At 40.0% G+C, this 20934-nt stretch overlaps 1 protein-coding gene across 2 annotated transcripts in view; it reads right to left on the bottom strand.

Moving 5' to 3' along the window:
• The window catches only part of GABBR1 (gamma-aminobutyric acid type B receptor subunit 1), a 200383-nt gene that overhangs the window by 137813 nt on the left and 41636 nt on the right, over positions 1-20934 (bottom strand). For both annotated transcript variants that reach the window (XM_034431779.3, XM_087883827.1), the window contains exon 2: positions 10266-10343. In XM_034431779.3, the coding sequence (XP_034287670.1) occupies positions 10266-10283 (18 nt within the window). In that variant the 5' untranslated portion in view covers positions 10284-10343. The remainder of the gene's footprint in view (positions 1-10265; positions 10344-20934) is intronic.

The raw sequence follows: 20934 nt of genomic DNA, 5'->3' as shown, positions 1-20934 counted from the left end.
GGCCTGAGACAGTAAGGGCGGCTGTGGGGGATGGGAGAAGCGGCCAGGGCAGAGACAGAGAGATACAGAGAGAGGGGGAGAGAGAGAGAGACATAGAGAGATACAGAGAGAGGGGGGGAGGAAGGGAGAGAGGGGAGAGAGAGAGATGTCAAAAGGATTTTGTGGCTCCTGGTGTTTTTTAACAACTGGTTCTCTGCCCTAATGACTGGCTGGGTAGGTGTGGCTAGGGGGTTATGTGACTGGTGGAAGTGAGTGACATTGAGTTGGCCACACCCACCCAGATTTTGTGGCTCCCGGTGTTTTCTTTTCTGTGGGAAATGGGTCCAAATGGCTTTTTGAATATTTAAGGTTGCAGACCCCTGGTTTAAAAGGAAGGAATATGGAAATAATGGGCCTTTCCCAATAAGTTGTTTATTTATTTGTTTGTTTGTTTGGGTGACACTAGTTTGGTCAAAATAACTGATGATGGGAATTGTCACAACAGTTTCTCACTCCTGGCCTAATTGGCTAATTCTTTTTAATTGGCTCTAAAACAGATGTAAATTCTGGAATCGTATCATTGACACAGGGAAGTAGGCTCTAACCTAATGTATTTATTTGCAGTTCATTGCCTTTAAGTCTCATCATTCTGCTCTGACTGGACAATCCATGCAGCTAACAGCCCAGTATAACTACAAATGCAATTAAAACTTTATTCAGTTAAAAAGATTTAATTAATTAATTTAATTAATAATTTAAAATAATTTTTAAAATTTTAAATATCTTTTAGTATTTTATATATTCAATTTTAAATTGGTTTTAAAAGTTTGGGGTTTTAAATTTGTCGGGGCCAAAATCATTTAATTTGATTTTATTCTATTTTTTAAATTTTGTATTGTATGTGTTTTTATTGTTTGGCTGTGCACCGCCCTGAGTCCTTCGGGAGTAGGGCGGTATAGAAATCTAATAAAATGAAAAATGAAAAAAAAATAATTTAAAAATAACGCATAGGTACTAAATTTACTGCTCAAAAGGCCCGGTTAAAAACATGTGCTTTAATTCTTTTTCTAAGAGTGGATGGGGTGGCCATCAAATGAAATTCCCCAGGGAAAGCTTTCCAAGTTGGGAACAACACAGAACAAGGTGGTTGACAATCAGGCTTCTGAAAGCAGCACCAGCACCTTTAAGAGACTTTGTCCTGCAAATGTTAGTGTTTGGACAGGTTCATAAAAGGGGAAATAGTGCCTTAGTTCAGGGGTCTCCAACCTTGGCCACTTTAAGAATTCTCTGGGAGTTGAAGTCCACAAGTCTTAAAGTGACCAAGGTTGGAGATCCCTGCCTTAGATAGTCAAGATCTGAAGTCTTCAGGGCTTTGAAGTTTAAAATAAATTTTATTGAACTGTGCCTTTAAAAAAAAAAACCACTCTTAATCAGTGTAGCTTTTTCAACACAGGCTGGGCATAAATTCCCTTTTGGGAACTGGTGTTTTCCCGCGTCATTATAAATAAGTTGGTTAAAATATTTAAAATCCTGGTTAAAATCCAGGATTTTAACAGAGGAATCAGGAAACAAAGCCTGAGGATGACAGGGTGTGAGCCTGTCGAAACGCTGCTTTAAGAAAAACTTTTAAAGTCACTGGTATATATATATATATGATGATAACTGCATAGGCCCATGGCTAATATTAAAATCTTATGCCTGAAAAATGTTTGCCTGTTGTAAATTGGTGTGATAGTTTTGCCATGGTTATGGTAGGGGTACATAGAGTGGTGTGATGGCCTAGTGGTGAAGACACTCACCTCCCACTCAAAAGGTTGAGAGTTTAAACCTAGGTAACAGCAGATATTTCCCCCTCCTAGTGTGGAAAGAAAAAAAAATACCTGCTGCAAATTTTGCATGGCATCAGGAAGGGCATCCATCCAGTAAACGCTCAGCTCCATCCAGTTCAGTGGTGGGTTTCAAAAATTTTTTACTACCAGTTCTGTGGGTGTGGTTTGGTGGACGTGGAATGGCTTGGTGGGTGTAGCTTGGTGGCATGGCAGGGGGTGGATACTGGAAAATCGCCATTCCCTCCCCACTCCAGGGGAAGGTTACTGCAAAATCCCCATTTCCTCCCGATCAGTTGGGACTTGGGAGGTAGAAAATAGATGGGGATGGGGCCAGTCAGAGGTGGTATTTACTGGTTCTTCGAACTACTCAAAATTTCCACTACCGGTTCTCTAGAACTGGTCAGAACCTGCTGAAACCCACCTCTGATCCAGTTGTCCTGACTCTACCCCGAATTAAAGAATTACAGAGTGGTAAAAAGAAAGTTTATGGTAGGGGTACATAAACATGAAAGCAAGTTTGGTATAGTGGTTAAGGCATCAGGCTAGAAACCAGGAAACTGTGAGTTCTGGGTCCATTTTGGCACAGAGCCAACTGGACGACCTTGGGCCAGTCACTTTCCCTCAGCCCTAGGAAGGAAGCAGAGGTAAATCTCTTCTGAAAAACCTTGCCAAGAAAACTGCAGAAACTTGTCTAGGCCGTCTCCAAGAATCGGACATGATTGAACGGAAGGAAAAACAAAAACATAAATTCACAGAGGTAAGTGCCAAGCATCAATCAATAACCCTAACCGTAACCCATTTGGAGAGGGGACGGGAAGGATGAGACAGCCAAAATAAACAGAAGGAGTCATTTGGAACAAGCAAACAAGAAATATGCCACAGACTCGCACTTGATAAAGCAGCCGTGAAGGGCTTGGAAAAGATATTCAGCTGCCATGGAACAACTACTATACCTACAAAGAACAGAATTGCGCAAGCCCCAACAATCGATGGAAGCAAACATTGGATTCTGAAGGAGCAGGATAGGTTGGTGCTTTTGAACTCTGGTGTTGGAGAAGACTTCTAAGAATACTGTGATCAGCCAAGAACACAGCAGGAAGTTCAATCTGCAATCTTAAAAAAACTTCAAATTTCTTGGTGGTCAGAGCATAGGCTTCCATTAGTTAAAATGAAAGAGGAACGTATATGGCAGGGGTGAAATTCAAAATTTTTCCCCTACTGGTTCTGTGGGCGTGGCTTGGTGGGCGTGGCAGGGGAAGGATACTGCAAAATCCCCATTCCCTCCCCACTCCTGGGGGAAGGATATTGCAAAATCTCCATTCCCACCCCATTCTGGGCCCAGCCAGAGGTGATATGTTGCAATATTTTCAGGATCAGACTCAATAATAATAATAAGAGTTAGAGGTTTAAATATATTTCTCTTTAATTATAATAGGCATTCTATATTCACTGAATATTCACAGATAGAAGCAAAGAAAATGGTGAAGGTGGCTTCTTATATATACAAAGGGTGGAGCCAAGAGTGGGAGTGGTGAATTATGAATACATTAAGAGTCAAAGAATAAGTTAACCCCTGATATCCCATATATACATTATTTACACATTAGGGAATAAGGCATTTACATCTGACAAATCCCCCTCTAAATGCCGGTTCGCTATACAACACCAATTACATTCAGATTCAGGACAATATAAGACATACAATTTGGAAGTTAAGTATTTGTGCTGTTTAGAAGGTAAAGGCTTCGTCAATATGTCAGCTAATTGTTCAGAGGTATCACAATGCACTGCTTTGATAAATCCATCTTGAGACAATTGTCTCACATGCTTAAATTTTATATCTATATGCCTGGATCTTTGTCCAATGGCATCGGATCTAGATATTTCAATGGCTGCTTTATTGTCTTCATGCATAACAAAAGGCAAAGTAGGTTTTTTCCAAACATCTGAAATTAAATCATTAAACCATACAAGGTTATTTGCAGCTTTGGATAAACAAACATATTCCGCTTCTGTGGTTGAAGTGGCTACCAGTTCTTGTTTACCAGTGTACCAGTAAACTGGACAGTCATTTAACAGAAAAATATAACCAGAAGTACTTTTTCTGCATGATATATCTCCAGCCCAATCCGCATCTGCGTAACATGTAAGTTTTGGTTCTTTATTATCACTAGGTTCTAATACTAGGCAAAAGTCTAATGTACTTTTCAGATATCTTAAAATTCTTTTGACAGCTTCCCAGTGATACATTGTTGGTTTGCTAACGTGCCTTGATAATAAATTGAGTGGTAATGCAATATCTGGCCTAGTCCAATTAGATATATAAAGAAGTGAACCTATGACTGATCTATAAAATGTATTATCCTTGAATTCAGGGGAAGATTCATCAGTATTTCTAAGGAAATCAGTTTGCATAGGAGTGTCACAGGGTTTGGCATTGTTTAAATTGCATTTGTTTAGAAGTTCAATAATCTTATCTTTCTGAGTAAGTTTGAATCCCCTTCTAGTTTTGTTAATTTGTACACCAAGGTATTTGTTTACTTTACCTAGAGATTTCAACGAGAAATGTTCATTTAGCTTGTTTACAAAGATTTCTCTTCTCTCTTTGTGTTTTCCTATATATAAAATATCATCTACATAAATCAATACAAATTCAATGTAATCATCACTCTTTTTGACAAAGAAACAGTTATCAGCAGTGGTAGCGTTGAAATCCATGGTCTTAAGTACTTTTACCAAGCAATCGTACCATCTTTTGCCAGATTGCTTTAATCCGTATAAACTCTTGTTCAATAGCCAAATTTCATTTTTATTAGTGTATTGACTGTGAGGTGCTCTTACATATATTTCCTTATCTAGTTTTGCGTGTAGATACGCAGTCTGTATGTCATATTGAAATACATCAAGATTGAGTGCGGATGCTACTACTAGAGCTGTTTTAACACTCTCTGTTCTTACTGTGGGGGAGTACGTGTCAGTATAGTCCTCCGGATATTTTTGTGCATAACCTTGTGCAACCAATCTAGCTTTGTATAGGGTATTGCCTCCTTCTAGGTTCTTAATTTTATAAATCCACCTGGTACCAATAATTGTTTTATCTTTAGGTGCAATCGCAGGTGTGAATACATTTAATCCTTGCAAAGTTTCCATCTCTTTTTTCATAGCTAGTTCCCATTTTTCCTTTTCTTCACGAGGGAGTTTTAATACTTCCTCATATGTATTAGGTGTTATTTGTTCACCATCCATATGCATTATGTAATCTCTGTATTTATTTGGTATTTGATTTCTGTTGTTCCTAATAGCTCTTTCAGGTTTGCTATGGTAGTCATGCAAATATCTTGCTTCCTTTTTTGTTAATGTGTCTGTCTTTATTTTGTGTTGACTATTTGTCCATGTTTTGGTTTTGTTTTTATTTTTGTTGATATTTTGATTTTCTATTGTCCCTTCCTCACGAGATTTTGTATCTTTGCATTTATTTGGAAATATTTCATTAAGATGTAATTTAGACCAGTTGGCCTGTTCATGGAACACAGCTGTTCTGGAAACTATAAATTTGTTATTATTATCAATGAATCTGTACCCTTTGGTGCCAGTTTCATATCCCATAAATCTTAGTCTTCTGGATACGTTTTCTCCCTTTCTTCTCAACTGTTTAGGTATGTGTACGTCTGCAGTGACCCCAAATATGTGCATGTGTGCTAATTTTGGTTTCCTATTATACATCACCTCATATGGTGTCTTATTCACAATACTGGACCAGGTTCTATTTTGAGTGTAATTTGAATAATGTAAGGCTTCTGACCAAAATTGTTTGCCTAAACCAGCATCCTCTAATGTGCACCTAATCATGGTTTGTAATGTGGAATTCTTTCTCTCTGCAATCCCGTTCTGGAACGCAGAAAATGGACTAGACGTGTAATGTAGCATTCCTCTATCCTTTAACCATTGGGAGAATTCTTTAGACATGAATTCACATCCCCTATCTGTCATAATTTGTTTTATTCTGATATTATGTTGTGTTTCTATGCGTTTGTAAAATTCCTTAAATTTTTGAAAGGTTTCATCCTTGTGTTTTAATGTGTAAACAAAACCATAGCGACTGTAATCGTCTACTATTGTTAGGAAGTAACGTTTTCTATAAGTGATTGATGGAGTTAATGGGCCAACTAAGTCCATGTGTACTAAGTCAAAAATTTTGTTAGTTGATCTGGTGGATTTTTTTGGCCTGGGACTAGTTTTTAGTTTAGTAGATTTACATACTGAGCATTCCAAATAATTTTCACAATTTTTTATTTTGACACCTTCTGCGTGTTCAGTCATTTTTTGTACTACAGGAAAACTTGCATGTCCTAACTTCCTATGTAAGATGTGAGCACACTCGTCATGAATTGGTTTACCTATTTTTGGTTTCTTCTCATTGTGTGTATCGGTGTGATCATGAGATATTTTACATTCATCATTGTCACTGTTACTAATATTTTCATCATCTGCCTCAATACAATCTTCCATATTTGAATCAATGTTATGTAACCATCTTTCTTTTGTTATCAGATAGGGTAGGCCTCCTTTAATCATCACAGTGCCTACATTTGTTTTATTCTTCTCTAAAGTTGCTTTTCCCTTTGAGAAAACTATATTGATGTCAGAATCTCTGCTTAGTTTTATGGCACTTAGTATGTTATGAGGTATTTCTGGTATTAACAATACCCCCTCTATTTTTCCTAGACCAGGCAAGGTCACATTCCCTCTGCCTAATACTTGAACTTTTTCTTGATTAGCTACCTTTATTACAAACTTATCTTCTGTAAATGAAGACAATATATTTTTGTTATTAGTGGTGTGATTAGTTGCCCCAGAATCAATAAGCCAATTATTGTTCTCATTTTGTTGCGTTTTAGTGCTGTCTTGTTTATTTAGTCCATTCAGTGAACCAGATTTTCTCTCTTTTGAATTTTCTCTGCCCCCTCTACTTTCTCTGTAATTTGGTGGGCTTCTATATTTATGTCTATCTGTGGAAGACTGTCTATAATTGTATTTATTCCTATATTCTGACCTATGTCTTTCCTTTGAAATTTTGGGACAATCTCTTCTGTTGTGTTCCCTGGACCCACAATTGTGGCATTTAAAAGTTTCATTATATTTTTCTTGGAAAGCTACCTTCCTAAAAGATTTGTGTTCTGTGTGATTGCTATAACGATTTTTTCTTGAATTGTCTTCTGCTATCAATTTGTTAGACAGACTTTCTATTGATAAATATCCTAGATTGATGGTGTCTAAGTGTGACATAAAACTATCCCATGATGAATCAAGTGAATTGATAATAACACTTTTCATTGTTTGATCTGAAATCACTTCCCCCCTCAAATGCAGCTCAGCTCTTATTTTGTTTAAAGATATTAAATGCTCACTTATGGAAACCCCTGGTTTTACTCTGGAAGAAAAGAAGTCCTTAGACATTCTTGTGGTGGTAGCTACACTATCGCTGTGAAACAAATTAAACATGCATTGAATTATTTCTGAAACAGTTAGATTTGGTTTGATGCTATGATACATTGCAGGAGACACGCTAGATATTATTAAGAAAAATGCCTTATGGTGTAAACAATCTATTTTTAAAGTCCAAGGTCTTCTTGGGGGACTAGTGATAAAAAATAGTAAATTTTCTTTCATAAAGACAACCTGGAGCTGTTGATACCATTCTTGCAAATTAATGCCATCAACCCTAAGTTTTGGGAAGTCACTGGGTAAGTTTCCCACATTATTTTGTCCATTACTTACAACCTGAAGTAGTCCGTGGTCTCGCAAGTGTAGGAAATTGCAAAACGGCATGGGGATGCTCGCAACGAGTCTGCGCGGTTCTCTGGCCAGTTCAAGTCTTTCCGGACCATCTACGTAGTTTCGCACATGCGCGTTGTTCATTTCTTCTTTGGCGTCGTCGTGGAAGGTTCTCTCCATTGTAGCTCGCTCGCTCCGCTCCTCTCCAGACGAGTCGGTCTCTGGCTCGGTCTTAGGAGTTCTGATGGCGGCGACTGTTCTTTTCTTTCTTTTGGGTGCGTTGGCGCTTGCTTCGGTCTGCGGTGTAGGGCGGAATCGACATGGCTCTCTGGGCTCGGGCGTCGTCGCTCTCGAAGTCAGGATGGGAGCGTGCAGGTCTTGAAGTATCGGCTTGTTCGCTTGCTTCTTCGTTGGCGCTTTGGAAATTTTTAATTTTGGCCCAAATGCAGCAAAAAGCGTCTTCATTGCTGACTTTACTTGGGATTTCGTTAAGTCGTCTTCACTTTCTGATTCTGGCTCTTCCGAAGAGTTTGAATCCTCCTTTTCACTTTCGTTGTCTGATAACGTTTTTCGCGCCAGAAATTTTGAACTGAGCATTTTGATTGGCTCTGCTTCGCTCACTTTGGAGGCTTGTTGAAACCAAGATGGCTGCCATTCAAAATTTCGCGCGGGATCACATCTTTTCTTTTTCATAACGACTTTCTCTGTAGTCATATCACTCACAGTTTTTTGGTCTTTGGGTTTCTCTTTAGCGATGTTTTTCTCTCTCGCTGCTCCGCTGTTCTTCAGCATTTCTTGGAGGTTCGCGATGAGGCTTTCATCATTCTTCTGGCTTTTTAATAACTTCAATATCTCTGACCTGAGTTCGTTATTTTCTATTTCGATTTCCTCCTGGCCATCATTTTCATTTATTAATTCTTCTTCTTCAGTGGTGTATTCTTCGGATTCTCTCGAAATCGCGTTTGTGGATTCGTTGATTATTTCTTGTTCAGTTTCTATTTCTTTGCTGTAGGCCCTGGTGTTGGGCCTATCTTTCTTAGACATTTTTAGGTATTTATTGAGTCAATTAACCATCCTCTGCTACCAGTTTGTTGCAATATTTTCAGGATCAGACTCAATAATAATAATAAGAGTTAGAGGTTTAAATATATTTCTCTTTAATTATAATAGGCATTCTATATTCACTGAATATTCACAGATAGAAGCAAAGAAAATGGTGAAGGTGGCTTCTTATATATACAAAGGGTGGAGCCAAGAGTGGGAGTGGTGAATTATGAATACATTAAGAGTCAAAGAATAAGTTAACCCCTGATATCCCATATATACATTATTTACACATTAGGGAATAAGGCATTTACATCTGACATGATATTTGCCGGTTCTCCGAACTACTCAAGATTTCCGCTACCGGTTCTCCAGAACCTGTCAGAACCTGCTGAATTTCACCCCTGGTATATGGAGTTTTAACAGTTATTAAATTTTTACAGTCAACTTTAAAGCATTTTCTTAATATGCTGTAGCAAACATTGTAACTGGGCACCTAGACTCTGCGTCGATATAGGTGCTAGGTTCCTGTATTTTTTTCTTTTACTTGTGTGTCACCTCCGTGATTTAGAAAATAAAATCTTAAGGAAGTGTCTTTGCTTATCTTTTAAAACCAGATCTTTAGAACCAGAGCCTCACTGTTTGATCTGAAGCCTGGAAAATGGGAGTTTTCAGAAGAGTTTCATGGGGCTGAAGCAGTGGTGGGTTTCACTTACCTTTGCTACGGGTTCGCTCGCCCGAACCGGTAGCAATCCACCCCTGGGCTGAAGGGACATAATAATAGTAGAATAGGTAGAATAACTGGGACATAATAATAACTTGCTGTTTTGCTTCTGTAAGAATTGCTTTGCTAAGAATTGGAATTGCCTCTGCCATTTGCTTCTACCAGTGATCAAGCTTCTGCCTGGTGGATATCTCAAGAAGTGGGGTATGTCATGGTTTGGCAGGATTACATCGGGCAAATACCTGTGATGCTAAGCACCCAACCCCTCTGTTGCTAAGCTGTCAACCCCCCCCGTTCCTTGCGGCACTGCCAAAGGAAGGCATGGGCCAGGGGCCCAGAATTGGGTACTAAGCTGATGTCTCTGAAGGTATAAAAGGACGCCATACCTTCCCCAAGGTGTGGCCTTTCACTGCATGCTCTTTGTCTGCATGTTGTGGTATGGTCTACCCAGCTCTTCTTTGTACAATTAAAAGCTGATATTTTTCCAAGCCTCTTCTTGGGTCTCTCTCTTTGGCATTCTGGTGACTCAAGTACATTTTGGGACCTTACAGGGCCTTTTCAAATGCATAACTTTAAAGGACTGGTGAGCTTTCACACCAGTGGTGGGTTGCCCCCGGTTCGCACCAGTTCTATAGAACTGGTAGTAAAACCGGCAGGAGGCTCCGCCCACCGACCCCGATGTCATCAAAATGCTTCTGCGCATGCGTAGAAGCTTCTGCACTTGTGCAGAAGAGTGTGTGCACGCACAAGCGAAGCAAGTGCGCGCAGCCCCATTGCGAACCGGTAGTAAGGGTAAGTAGAACCCACCCCTGTTTCACACCCACTCAGATTAACAGTCATTTTGGACAGAAAAATAGGCAGCATATGCATTTATTAAATAAATAAATAGTATCTTTTCCAGGCGTACTTCTTACCTTTTTCCTTCGAACCATACTTCCCCAGCCACGCAGGTGGGACTGTCTGGATCCAGGTCTTGGTTTATATTGCCAGCCCTGATTGAGGAAAGGAAGTGGGGGGGAGAGAGAGAGAGAGAGATTTGCAACTCCATTTTATGGCAAGTCTTCTTTCCAATTCACAAATCACAGCAGGGAAAACATTTATATGATTCTAGGTGTTGGTTCAGAACTGCAGTGATGCTAAAAAAACAACAACCCAAATATGCCTTTTGATGTTGTACTCTTGCATATAAGTGTACATTGCAAAGTGTATTTGGTCACTCTCCTCCCTGGCCTCCTGTGAGAATAATATTTCCACGTGTCAGAGTGAGATTGTGGGGCCCGCTGAGCTTCACAGCTCACTTTCAGCTTGTAATCATCAAGAGTACAGTAATGAGATACAAAGATATCGAGGGCTGCTTTTTCATTGGGATTTCAACTCCCCAAATGTTTGGCTAGAGACAGGCTGAAAAGTCTCAGAATTGCACTCCTTACCAATCTCAAGACTGCCATTTTGGGAAATGCAGATTTTTTTTAAAAAAAAACAAAACACCAGCCTTAATCTCCAGGAGATCTAGATATCTTCATGCTCCCCACATTTTCATACCCTCCCAAAAAGGAAATATATCACTGACGCGTTCAAAAAATGTATCACTCACACCAATAGGTTTGCATTACATTTGCATGTGCTAATTTATAAAGAGAGATGTTTATGTAAACATAATGCATTTAAAGGTAAAAATACACCATATCTCACAACAAGGAGGGGGGGGGAAACTGTGACTAAGTGAGTTGCGTGACTGCTCAGTCTGTTGTCAAGGTCGGAGGTCCACCATCTGGCTGGGCAGGTGGGCATATTGTGGAGACTTTCACAGATGGCTGAGGGAAAGACTTCCCTCTTTTCAAAATGGATGCCACGGTGGCTATGGCTGACAATGAACACCACATTTAGAAAAGCTGGCAATGATGTTTTTTGCCATCCTTCCTCCCCTAGGATATTTCTGCCCTCCGGTCTCCCCTTCCTCCCCCCAAAAATGTGGACATTTCCACTTTAGCTACAGGCCATTTTTACTTTGTAAGAATGCCTATGGGATGGAATTGGAGGCTGATATTTCTCTTTCATATTTGCAGCATTATTAGGGTTCATCGCACAGTCAGCCAGATATTCAGACAGGATTTTTGTCTTCCTATTGAATCCTTCCCAAGGACTTGGGATAGGCAGATGTGGATGTTTCACAGTATTGGAGGTATTGTTGCAGGATGTAAGCTGTTTCAAATAAAGCTTGCTTTTGCAATTGACTGATGGTGATTTTGTCAATGCCGATGGGATTCAAGTGGTACTCCAGATGTTTGAAATTGCACTGAAGGCACCTATCAGTATTGGGATCATCTTCCTTTTCTTTTGCCACAGTTGTTCTATTTGCAGGTCTTTGTATTTTGTTATCTTCTCCAGTTCTTTCTCTTCTCTTCTGCTGTTTCCAATTATTGCTGTATCCACTTTTTTTGTCTTTCTGACCAACAATGGTTAAATCTGAGGTGTTGTGTTTGAATTCTAAAGTCCTGGAGCGCTTTAGCTTCTTCATTTTCTATTACTTGGCCTATTTTGTGGTTCTCACCATTTCTTTCAGGCAAACAGTATTTCTTGCAGATATTCCAATGCAACACAGTTGTTACTTTGACATGTCGTTGTTTTTAGTTATTATTATATACACAAAAATGCAAAATCACAGCTTTATACGTTCTTTAATTGGTGTCAGCCTTAATTGGTATTGAGTTCTTCCCAAGAATTTAGGATGTCATAATGTGTCAGCATATTCCAAGGAATGAACCCAATCAATTCAGCAACACTGAGACTTTTATCTTTCTCAAAAAATTGCTTTATTGAGTCATAGTATATCTGCAAATACAAGCAGGGTAGCCTTTTTGTATTTTAAAGATGGACATTTTTGTCAATGTGTAGATTTTCGAACTGCTGTCCAAGATTTTTTGGTATGGCACCTAGTGTGTTGATAACCCTTAGGCCATCATGGCTGGTTTATGCTGTAATCTTTCAAATTAAGTTTTCAGGTTTTGATACTGTGTGGTCTTCTCCAAATCTTTTTTTTTTCCTGTTCAACTGTCCGCTAGTATTACCGCATCAATTATCCACACTGTCTTCTTTTCAAGCACAGTTAAATCTGATGTGTTATGAGCCAAGACTTTACTAGTTAGTATTCTGAACTCCCACATTATTTTAACCTGCTCATTTTTTACTATTTTTCCAACAATATGTTCCCACCAATTTTTCATTACTGGCACATGATAATTTTTACAGATGTTCCAGTGAATCATTTTGGCAACTGTGTTATGTCGTTGTTTATAATCAATTTGTGCACTCTTCTTGCATGAGCTGAATATATAATATTCTGTTTCTTCTGTCTGCATTTTGAATCATTTGACAATTTTTCAGTTTAGGCCTTGATTGCATTAGTTCAAAGAGCTTGGTCTTGAGCAGCCAAAATCAAGCCTTGAGTTTCTTTTTTTAATGTTCCAGTTGCCAGGTTTTATCTTTATCGACATTCCCCTCAATCTTTTGTAGAAATTGACCATGTAATGCTTTTCCTTGTCAGCATTCTGTTCTTGCTTTTATTACATTATTTCAATATTCATGTTTTGTTTCCTGCATGTTCAATAAGTTCCATTTTTTTAACTTGCATCAATGCTTGTTCTTCGCTGTCTTTTATGTAATGAGCCAATGCATGCTTTCCTTATTCCACAGTTAGAATAGAATAGAATAGAATAGAATAGAATAGAATAGAATAGAATAGAATAGAATAGAATAGAATTTTTTATTGACCAAGTGTGATTGGACACACAAGGAATTTGTCTTGATGCATATGCTCTTAGTGTACATAAAAGAAAAGATACGTTCATCAAGAATCATTCCACAGTTAGCTTGACTTAAAGTAAACCCTTGCCTCCATTTCTAAGGGGCAGGTATAATCTATCCATATAATTATGAGGATGTAATACATAGTGAACAGTCATTAGCTTTCTTGCTTTTCAGTTCAAACCGAACAGTGCAGCTTGTGTCCAGTTAATAATTCCAGCAATATATCATATCACAGGTGTGGCCCAGGTATTGATGGTTTTAATGGTGTTTCCACCAAATCAATATTGTCTTTTCTAATTTTGATAACCAGTTTTTTCTGTAACTACCACTGTTGTACTGTAGGCAAGCTGACTGGTCTGTTCAATAGATGTTATTTTAATCCTTGCAAGCACCTCGCTCACATCCTTCATTATAGCTGCCAGCTCTGTTTTGGGTATTATTTTCAATGCTGGCAGTGTCTGTCTTTCTACTGGTAATTCTGCATATGCCATAATTTTCTCCTTTAGTTCTTCAACATTTTTTGAGGAGGAGGGTGGTGTCAGTTAATAGGTTGTTTCAGGACTGGTTTGTACTGGCTCTGTTGTTATTACTTCTTATATGATATTTCTTATTCTATATTTGCAATTGTTCTTGTCTTGTTGTTTTGGGAGTTTTCCATTTTTACGATTTTTCTGAATCTCTTCCAGTTCTGCATCCCTGAATATTTTATTTCTGTTAATAAATCTCCTTTGGTCTGCTAATCGTTGTTCAGTGACATTTGAGCCTGGTTAGATTCTTTTCCAATATTCAAACATTCACTTTAAGTATTCTTGCTTTGTTGCTTCCGATTTATAATGGCAAGTCATAAAGAAGCGATTTTCAAACGCAGTCTACTTTTGTCTTGTCTGTGGTTGCTGTTCTTCCAGTAAATCCTTCAGGGCTTGGCCCTGGTTACCCAACCATGGTTGTGCATATGTCAACAGATGCCCAGAAACTCTAAAATCTGACACAGTTCTTGTTGATCTGGATTATGATTCATCTGATATAGGATTCTTTTTCAGTTTTCTCTCTCTAGTAAATAGTTTTAATTTAATTTTATTATTTGAATTTCTGGATATCTATCTCCCTCAAAATTGGTTGATGAATACCTTTAGTCTGGCTAAGACTAATACCTTTAGTCTTCCGCTAATTCCTGTCTTACCTTTCTGATAGAATACACTACTGCCAGTGGTGAAATGTAAAATTTGTTACTACCGGTTCTGTGGCGTGGCTTGGTGGGAGGGGGTAATATGACCGAGTGGGCATGGCCAACTTTTTTTTTTTTTACTTTTAAAACCTTTGTAAACCTTGTAAAAAAAATGCTTTTAAAGCCTCTGACAATCCCAGCTGACTTGCCTGATCGGCAGAAGCTTTTTTTTTTTAAAGCCTCTGACGATCCCAGCTGAATTGCCTGATCGGCAGAGGCTTTTTTTCCTTTTGAAAACATTTTTTCTATAACCTCTTCTGCCGAAGAGGTAGAAAAAATGCTTTTAAAAGCCTCTGATGATCCCAGCTGAGCCGCGCGATCATCAGAGGCTTTTTTTTTACTTTTAAAAGCATTTTTTCGGCCAAATAGGTTGTAGAAAAAATGCTTTTAAAAATAAAAAAAAGCCTCTGATGATTGCACGGCTCAGCTGGGCAATTGGGGGGGGACAGGAACTTTTGCTACCGGTTCTCCGAACCACCCACCTCCACCGCTACCGGACTGCGTGATCCGGTCCGAACCGGGAGCATTTCACCCGACTACTGCCAGTATAGCTTTCAACCCCCTCAGGGCATCACAAGCCCCTCCCTCATTCTTATGGTCCATCGCACAGTCAGCCAGATGTTCAGACTGGATTTGGCATTTTTATCCAGCTTCTGAGTCTTTCCCAAGGACCTGGGATAGGCAGATGTGGATGTATGATGGTGTTAAGAGGTATCATTGCAGGAGAGCCCTGGTGGCGCAGCAGACTAAAGCACTGTTATTAACATCAGCTGCCTGCAATTACTGCAAGTTCAAATCTCACCAGGCTCAAGGTTGACTCAGCCTTCCATCCTTTCAAAGGTAGGTAAAATGAGGACCCGGATTGTGGGGGCAATAAGCTGACTTTGTATAAAATATACAAAAGTATGAAGGCTATTGCTTAACGCATTGTAAGCCGCCCTGAGTCTCCGGAGAAGGGCGGCATATAAATCAAATCCCGCCCCCCCAAAAAAGGATGTAAGCTGTTCTGAATAAAGCTGCCTTTCACAATTGACTGATGGCGATTTTGTAAATGCCGATGGTGTTCAAGTGGTGTTCCAATTGTTTTGGGATGCATCCAGTGCTAGGTTTCAAAAATCTTTACTACTGGTTCTGTGGGTGTGGCTTGGTGGGCGTGGCTTGTGGGCGTGGCAGGGGAAGGATATTGTAAAATCTCCATTCCCTCCCCAATCCAGGAGAAGATTACTACAAAATCTCCATTTTCTCCCAATCAGCTGGGACTTGGGAGGCAGAGAATAGATGGGGGCAGGGCCAGTCAGAATTTTTACTACCGGTTCTCCGAACTACTCAAAATTTCCGCTACCGGTTCTCCAGAACTGGTCAGAACTTGCTGAAACCTACCTGTGGATGCACCTAAGGTGCACATTACTATTGGTATTATCTTTGCTCTCTTTTGGCACATATTTCTGTTTGGAGGTCTTTGTATTTTGTTATCTTCTGCAGTTCCTTTGCTTCTATTCTGCTGTCTCTAGGTACCACCACATCCACTATCCAGACATTTTTCTAAGGGGTACTTGGTGCTCTCTGAGCTTGCTTGTTTTCTTGCAGACATTTCATTACCCTAACTAGGTAACACCATCAGTGCTAGTATTTGGGCGCTCCTGGACACACGGCTGTCTTTAGAAGAGCATATGACAGCCGTGGCCAGGGGGGGCTTTTTATCAGGTTTGCCTGATTCGCCAGTTGCGTCCCTTTCTGGATCAGGACTCCTTTCGCACGGTCACTCAGGCACTCGTCACCTCCCGCCTGGACTACTGTAATGCTCTCTACATGGGGCTCCCCTTGAGGAGCACCCAGAGGCTCCAACTGGTACAGAATGTGGCCGCGCGGGGGATTATGGGAGCGACGGGGCGCTCCCATGTGACACCCCTCCTGCGTGAACTGCACTGGCTCTCAGTGGTCTTCCGGGTGTGCTTCAAGGTGTTGGTTACCACCTTTAAAGCGCTCCATGGCTTAGGGCCTGGGTACTTACGGGACCGCCTTCTGCCACCGATAGCCTCCCACCAGCCAGTACGCTCCCACAGAGAGGGACTCCTCAGGGTGCTGTCGGCCAGACAATGTTGGCTGGCGACCCCCAGGGGGAGGGCCTTCTCTATGGCAGCACCTGTCCTCTGGAACGACCTGCCCCGGGAGATACGTAGGATCCCAGATCTTTGTGCTTTTTGCTGTGCCCTTAAAACTTTTTTCTTTCATCAAGCCAGGCTGGCTTAAACCCCCCCCCCCCTTTAGATATTTTTAATTGTTAATTGATTTTAGCTCGGGTGTTTTAAATTTATTGGGCCAAAATTTGTTTAATTCTTTTTTTAAAAAAATTAAATTTTGTATGTGATGTTTTTTATTCTTGGCTGTTCACCGCCCTGAGTCCAGTGGGAGAAGGGCGGTATAAAAATCTAATAAAATAATAAAATAAAATAAAATAGTACGGATGCTGATGTCAGGCCTGGAAGCCATCTTTTGCATTGGGTCTTCAGACCTGCCACATTTACTACTGTGGGAAACTGGGAGGGGGCATTGTATGGAGCATGGATGATATATAGTCATAATAACATTCTTTTCTCAGAGAGTCAAGGTCATCTTGCCCTGCACCTGGGAGGCTGGAACTGGGAGGCATCTCCAGTTGGGATGGTGCTTTGATTGGGCCATATGATGGACTTGTGGGTGTTGGGCAGGGACTTGAACTTTTCTTTGCGTGAGGAAAACCTGGAAACTTTCAGATTCAGGTTTTCCCAAATGTGCCAATATGACATCTCTAATAAAATGTAACTTTGAGGAAATTCAAGCCTTGGAGTTTTCTTTCATTGGGGGTGTTACTTGGAACCCTGACATTAACCTAAATCTCCATTAAACAATTCACCAGCTCCCCAGATACCGGGGTGCTGTCCGGGGGGTCCTGAGCCCCGAACACCGACCTGAACCAGGGCTGTGTGAAGACTCAGGGAAGATGGAGGAGGAAATGACAGCTGAGTTTATATTCTGGTGTCTTGCCTGTCTTTGTGGGTAGGGTAACGTGCCTGGTAGGTACCAAGAAGAGCATCTTAGGACATTATTCTGGAGATCCCAGCTGTAGTTACTCTCTGTCAATGAGCAATTTCAAGGTCTTCCTTCTGCATACTTAAGAGTCTTTCTTGGGATTTGATATAACAGAAGACAGTCCTCGGAAGAGACAACTTCTCAATTTATTTGTTTGGAATATTTATAGGACCACCGAGTTTAAATGAGCTGACCCTGGTGGCATATCAAAAAATGATCAAGCAAAAATGCAAAAAAAAAAAAAAAGTTAGCATGTGCCATTAAAACCAATTCAAACAATTCAATGGTGATCAGAACCAAAATAAACTACATCATTCAGTTGGGAATTCTCCTCATTCTGACTCAGGCACCTGGGAAATCAGCCAGGTCTTAAGTGCCTTTCTAAACTTTCTAAACACTTGCAGTGTCTTTATCCCTGTTTATCTGGGATAATCCCTACCTTTTGGGACCAGTTCCTGTCATTAATCGGAGAGAGATCAGGGGTGTTATTAAAAATGTATTTGCATGCATATATATGACAGCTATATGGGTATCCTTGACTTATGACTGTAATTGAGCCTTGAAGTGACAAATTGTGCCAATTTTTAACCAGGTCACTATTTACACCTTACAGAATTTTATGACCTTTTTTTGTAGTGGTCATTAAACAAATTCAACAGTAGTAAAGCAAACTCCATTGTCATAAGTGAACACCACAGCTATTAAGCAAATCCATTGTCTGCAACGGGAATTTTTTGGGCAGAAACCGAAAGTAAACAACGCCAAAAATGTCACAAATCATGGTCATGCAACCATGGGAAAATATTTCAACATTTATGCTCCAACATTCTTAGTACCGTAAGCCAGGAAAACCATAATGTCCAGAATCCAGATCTCTCTGCAATGTTGTATGACTGCTTCACATCCAGATTTTTACAAAAATTTAAACTTACCATCCTCAAGTGGTCTCTCCCTCTCCCCTCCCTGCAAACTCTTGTGGTTTCATCCAAAGCGTGGGAAGCTCTATATCACATAACTGGGGTTCAGGAAGGGAGTTGACATTTTGCTGAGCTGCCTGTTTGGATAGGCATTTTAAGCTGTGCGAGTGTTTGTGATACTTCCAAAAGATTGGAAGGGTAATATAGGGATATTGAATTTCAGAGAAGGGATGTTGAATCTCAACAGTAGAATACCAAACACATTTTGGAACAGTAAAATCCTTGTTGCCAATATTTTGCCTCAGTGCTTCTCCCTTCTGTATTCGCCCATAATATGAATCATTTTGTGGAAGAAGAATTGGAATGGAATCGGAAATCTCACACTGCTCCTTCATTAGTTTGCTTCCTCCTCTCTATATGAAATACTGTGAATTTGAATGTGCAAATCTCTGCATGGATAATTGTGGGAGCAAAATTAAGAAGAATACTCCATGAAGGCAGAAATAGAAACATTTGTGTGAACTAAAATTTCTTTCATAAAATTGTTACTATTGTTCTTATTTCCCACGGTTTTGTGTGTTTTGTTTCCCTACTGCAGTATTTCTCAAGTTTGGCAACTTTAAAATACGTGGGCTTCTACTCCCAGAATTCCCTAGCCAGCTGGAAAATTCTGGGAATAGAAGTCCATGCACTTTAAAGTTGCTAAGTTTGAGAAACATGATTCTGTTGATTAGATGGCTGATTCATTCATAGTTTAGCATTTCAAGCATGGCAATTATGGGAAAAATTACAAATCAGTGGGAATTGGTTTCTATCTCAAATGTGCTTTTTTTTTTTCAAAACTGGATTGTTTTTTCCTTAAGGAAGAAAAAAGAAGATGTTTGGCTTATCATCCAAGAAGCTTCCTCAGTTGTGAATCTGATGAAGCTTCTTAGATGAGAAGTCAAACGTCTTCTTCTTCCTCCTCAAGGAAAAAACAGTCCAGTTGCTTTTTTTGGGGGGCGGTGAACTCCTTTGAGACAACTATGATCTAGATCAGGGGTCTCCAATCTTGGCAACTTTAAGCCTGGCGGACTTCAACTCCCAGAATTCCTCAGACAGCAAAGCAAAACTGGCTGAGGAATTCTGGGTGTTGAAGTCCACCAGGCTTAAAGTTGCCAAGATTGGGGACCCCTGATCTGGATGACTGAGAATCTCCAAAGACAATTGGTTTGTTTCTTACTGGGGAGTGAAACAGTGGCTGTGTGTGGAAGTGCCTTGACTGGGAACTTGTTTTCTTTAAAACAATATGAGCTCTGTCTTTTCAATGCAATCCCTACCTCTAGTTTCCACCTGGTGTGATTTTAGCAACCTCATTTGGGTAAAAATGGGCAACTGAATGGAGCTAGCAGAGTGTTTTAATGGCCGGATGCCTTTCCTGTCGCTAATGCAGAGTTTTGTTTAGCAGATAAATTCTCAGTGTGCCCAGACTCCACCCCGCAAGGGATTATGCGGTCATTAAGTAAAGGTGATGATGGGGATGATTTGGGTAAAAATGGAATGATGCACATTTTTCATTACTGCTTTTATGAAATAAGCAGATTTCAGAATTTTCTTTTAATGTATGTTCTCCTTAGAAGAATACTTGGAGAAGTGATGTGCATGTATTACTAGACATATTTCAGCAGAAGCTGAATAGCCATCTGTCAAAGAAGAGAACAATCATCACAGCAATGAGATGGCCCTCAAAATCCCTCCAAGGTCACCCCTATTATGCTATGAGCATAATAGATTCCCAAGAATCAAGATTCCTACACTTCCTTGGAAAATAATCTATTGAAAGCAAGGGAATGTATTTTTAAGCAAGTGTACATAAGATTCAGTTTGGATACTTGTCATGCAGGCTGTGGTTACTTAATATTAGTGTTCTAAATCAACCTTGCTTGGGGACAGTGAGGAAAAAGTCTCTTAAGAGCAGAAGTAATTTAGAAGTATAGATCACCTCCCCAGTTCTGTTCTTCCAATAACTAATGCACTTTAGAAATGCCATAGCTCAGTGGTCAAGCATTCGGTCTGCATACAGAAAGTGTTTGGTTTTCAGTTCTGAAATCTGCCCTGGTTAGAGAATTTGTAAATGAATCAGAGGAAATATCTTTTCCTCTTTAGCTTTAAGAAGCTTTAACACACACTATAGCATACTTCATATTCTGGCTCCTTGTAGATACGGCAGACAAGTAAAGCTAGCATTTCTTGCCAATATGACACCACACCAGAGGTGGATTTCAGCAGTTTCTGACCAGTTCTGGAGAACCGGTAGCAGAAATTTTGTGTAGTTTGGAGAATTGGTAGTAAAAATTCTGACCATCTATTCTCTGCCTCCCAAGTCCCAGCTGATCGAGAGGAAATGGGGATTTTGTAGTTACCTTCCCCTGGATTGGGGAGGGAATGGAGATTTTGCAGTATCCTTCCCCTGCCACGCCCACCAAGCCATGCCACGCCCACCAAGCCACACCCACAGAACCGGTAGCAAAAAATTTTGAAACCCACCACTGCACCAGACATAGTACATATGAGTGATTGGAGTTG

Source organism: Pantherophis guttatus, chromosome 2, assembly GCF_059756535.1.
Source record: "Pantherophis guttatus breed Tessera chromosome 2, ASM5975653v1, whole genome shotgun sequence".
Taxonomy (NCBI): domain Eukaryota; kingdom Metazoa; phylum Chordata; class Lepidosauria; order Squamata; family Colubridae; genus Pantherophis; species Pantherophis guttatus.
Note: the sequence above shows the minus strand (reverse complement) of the source record. Positions and strands in the feature narration are given on the sequence as shown.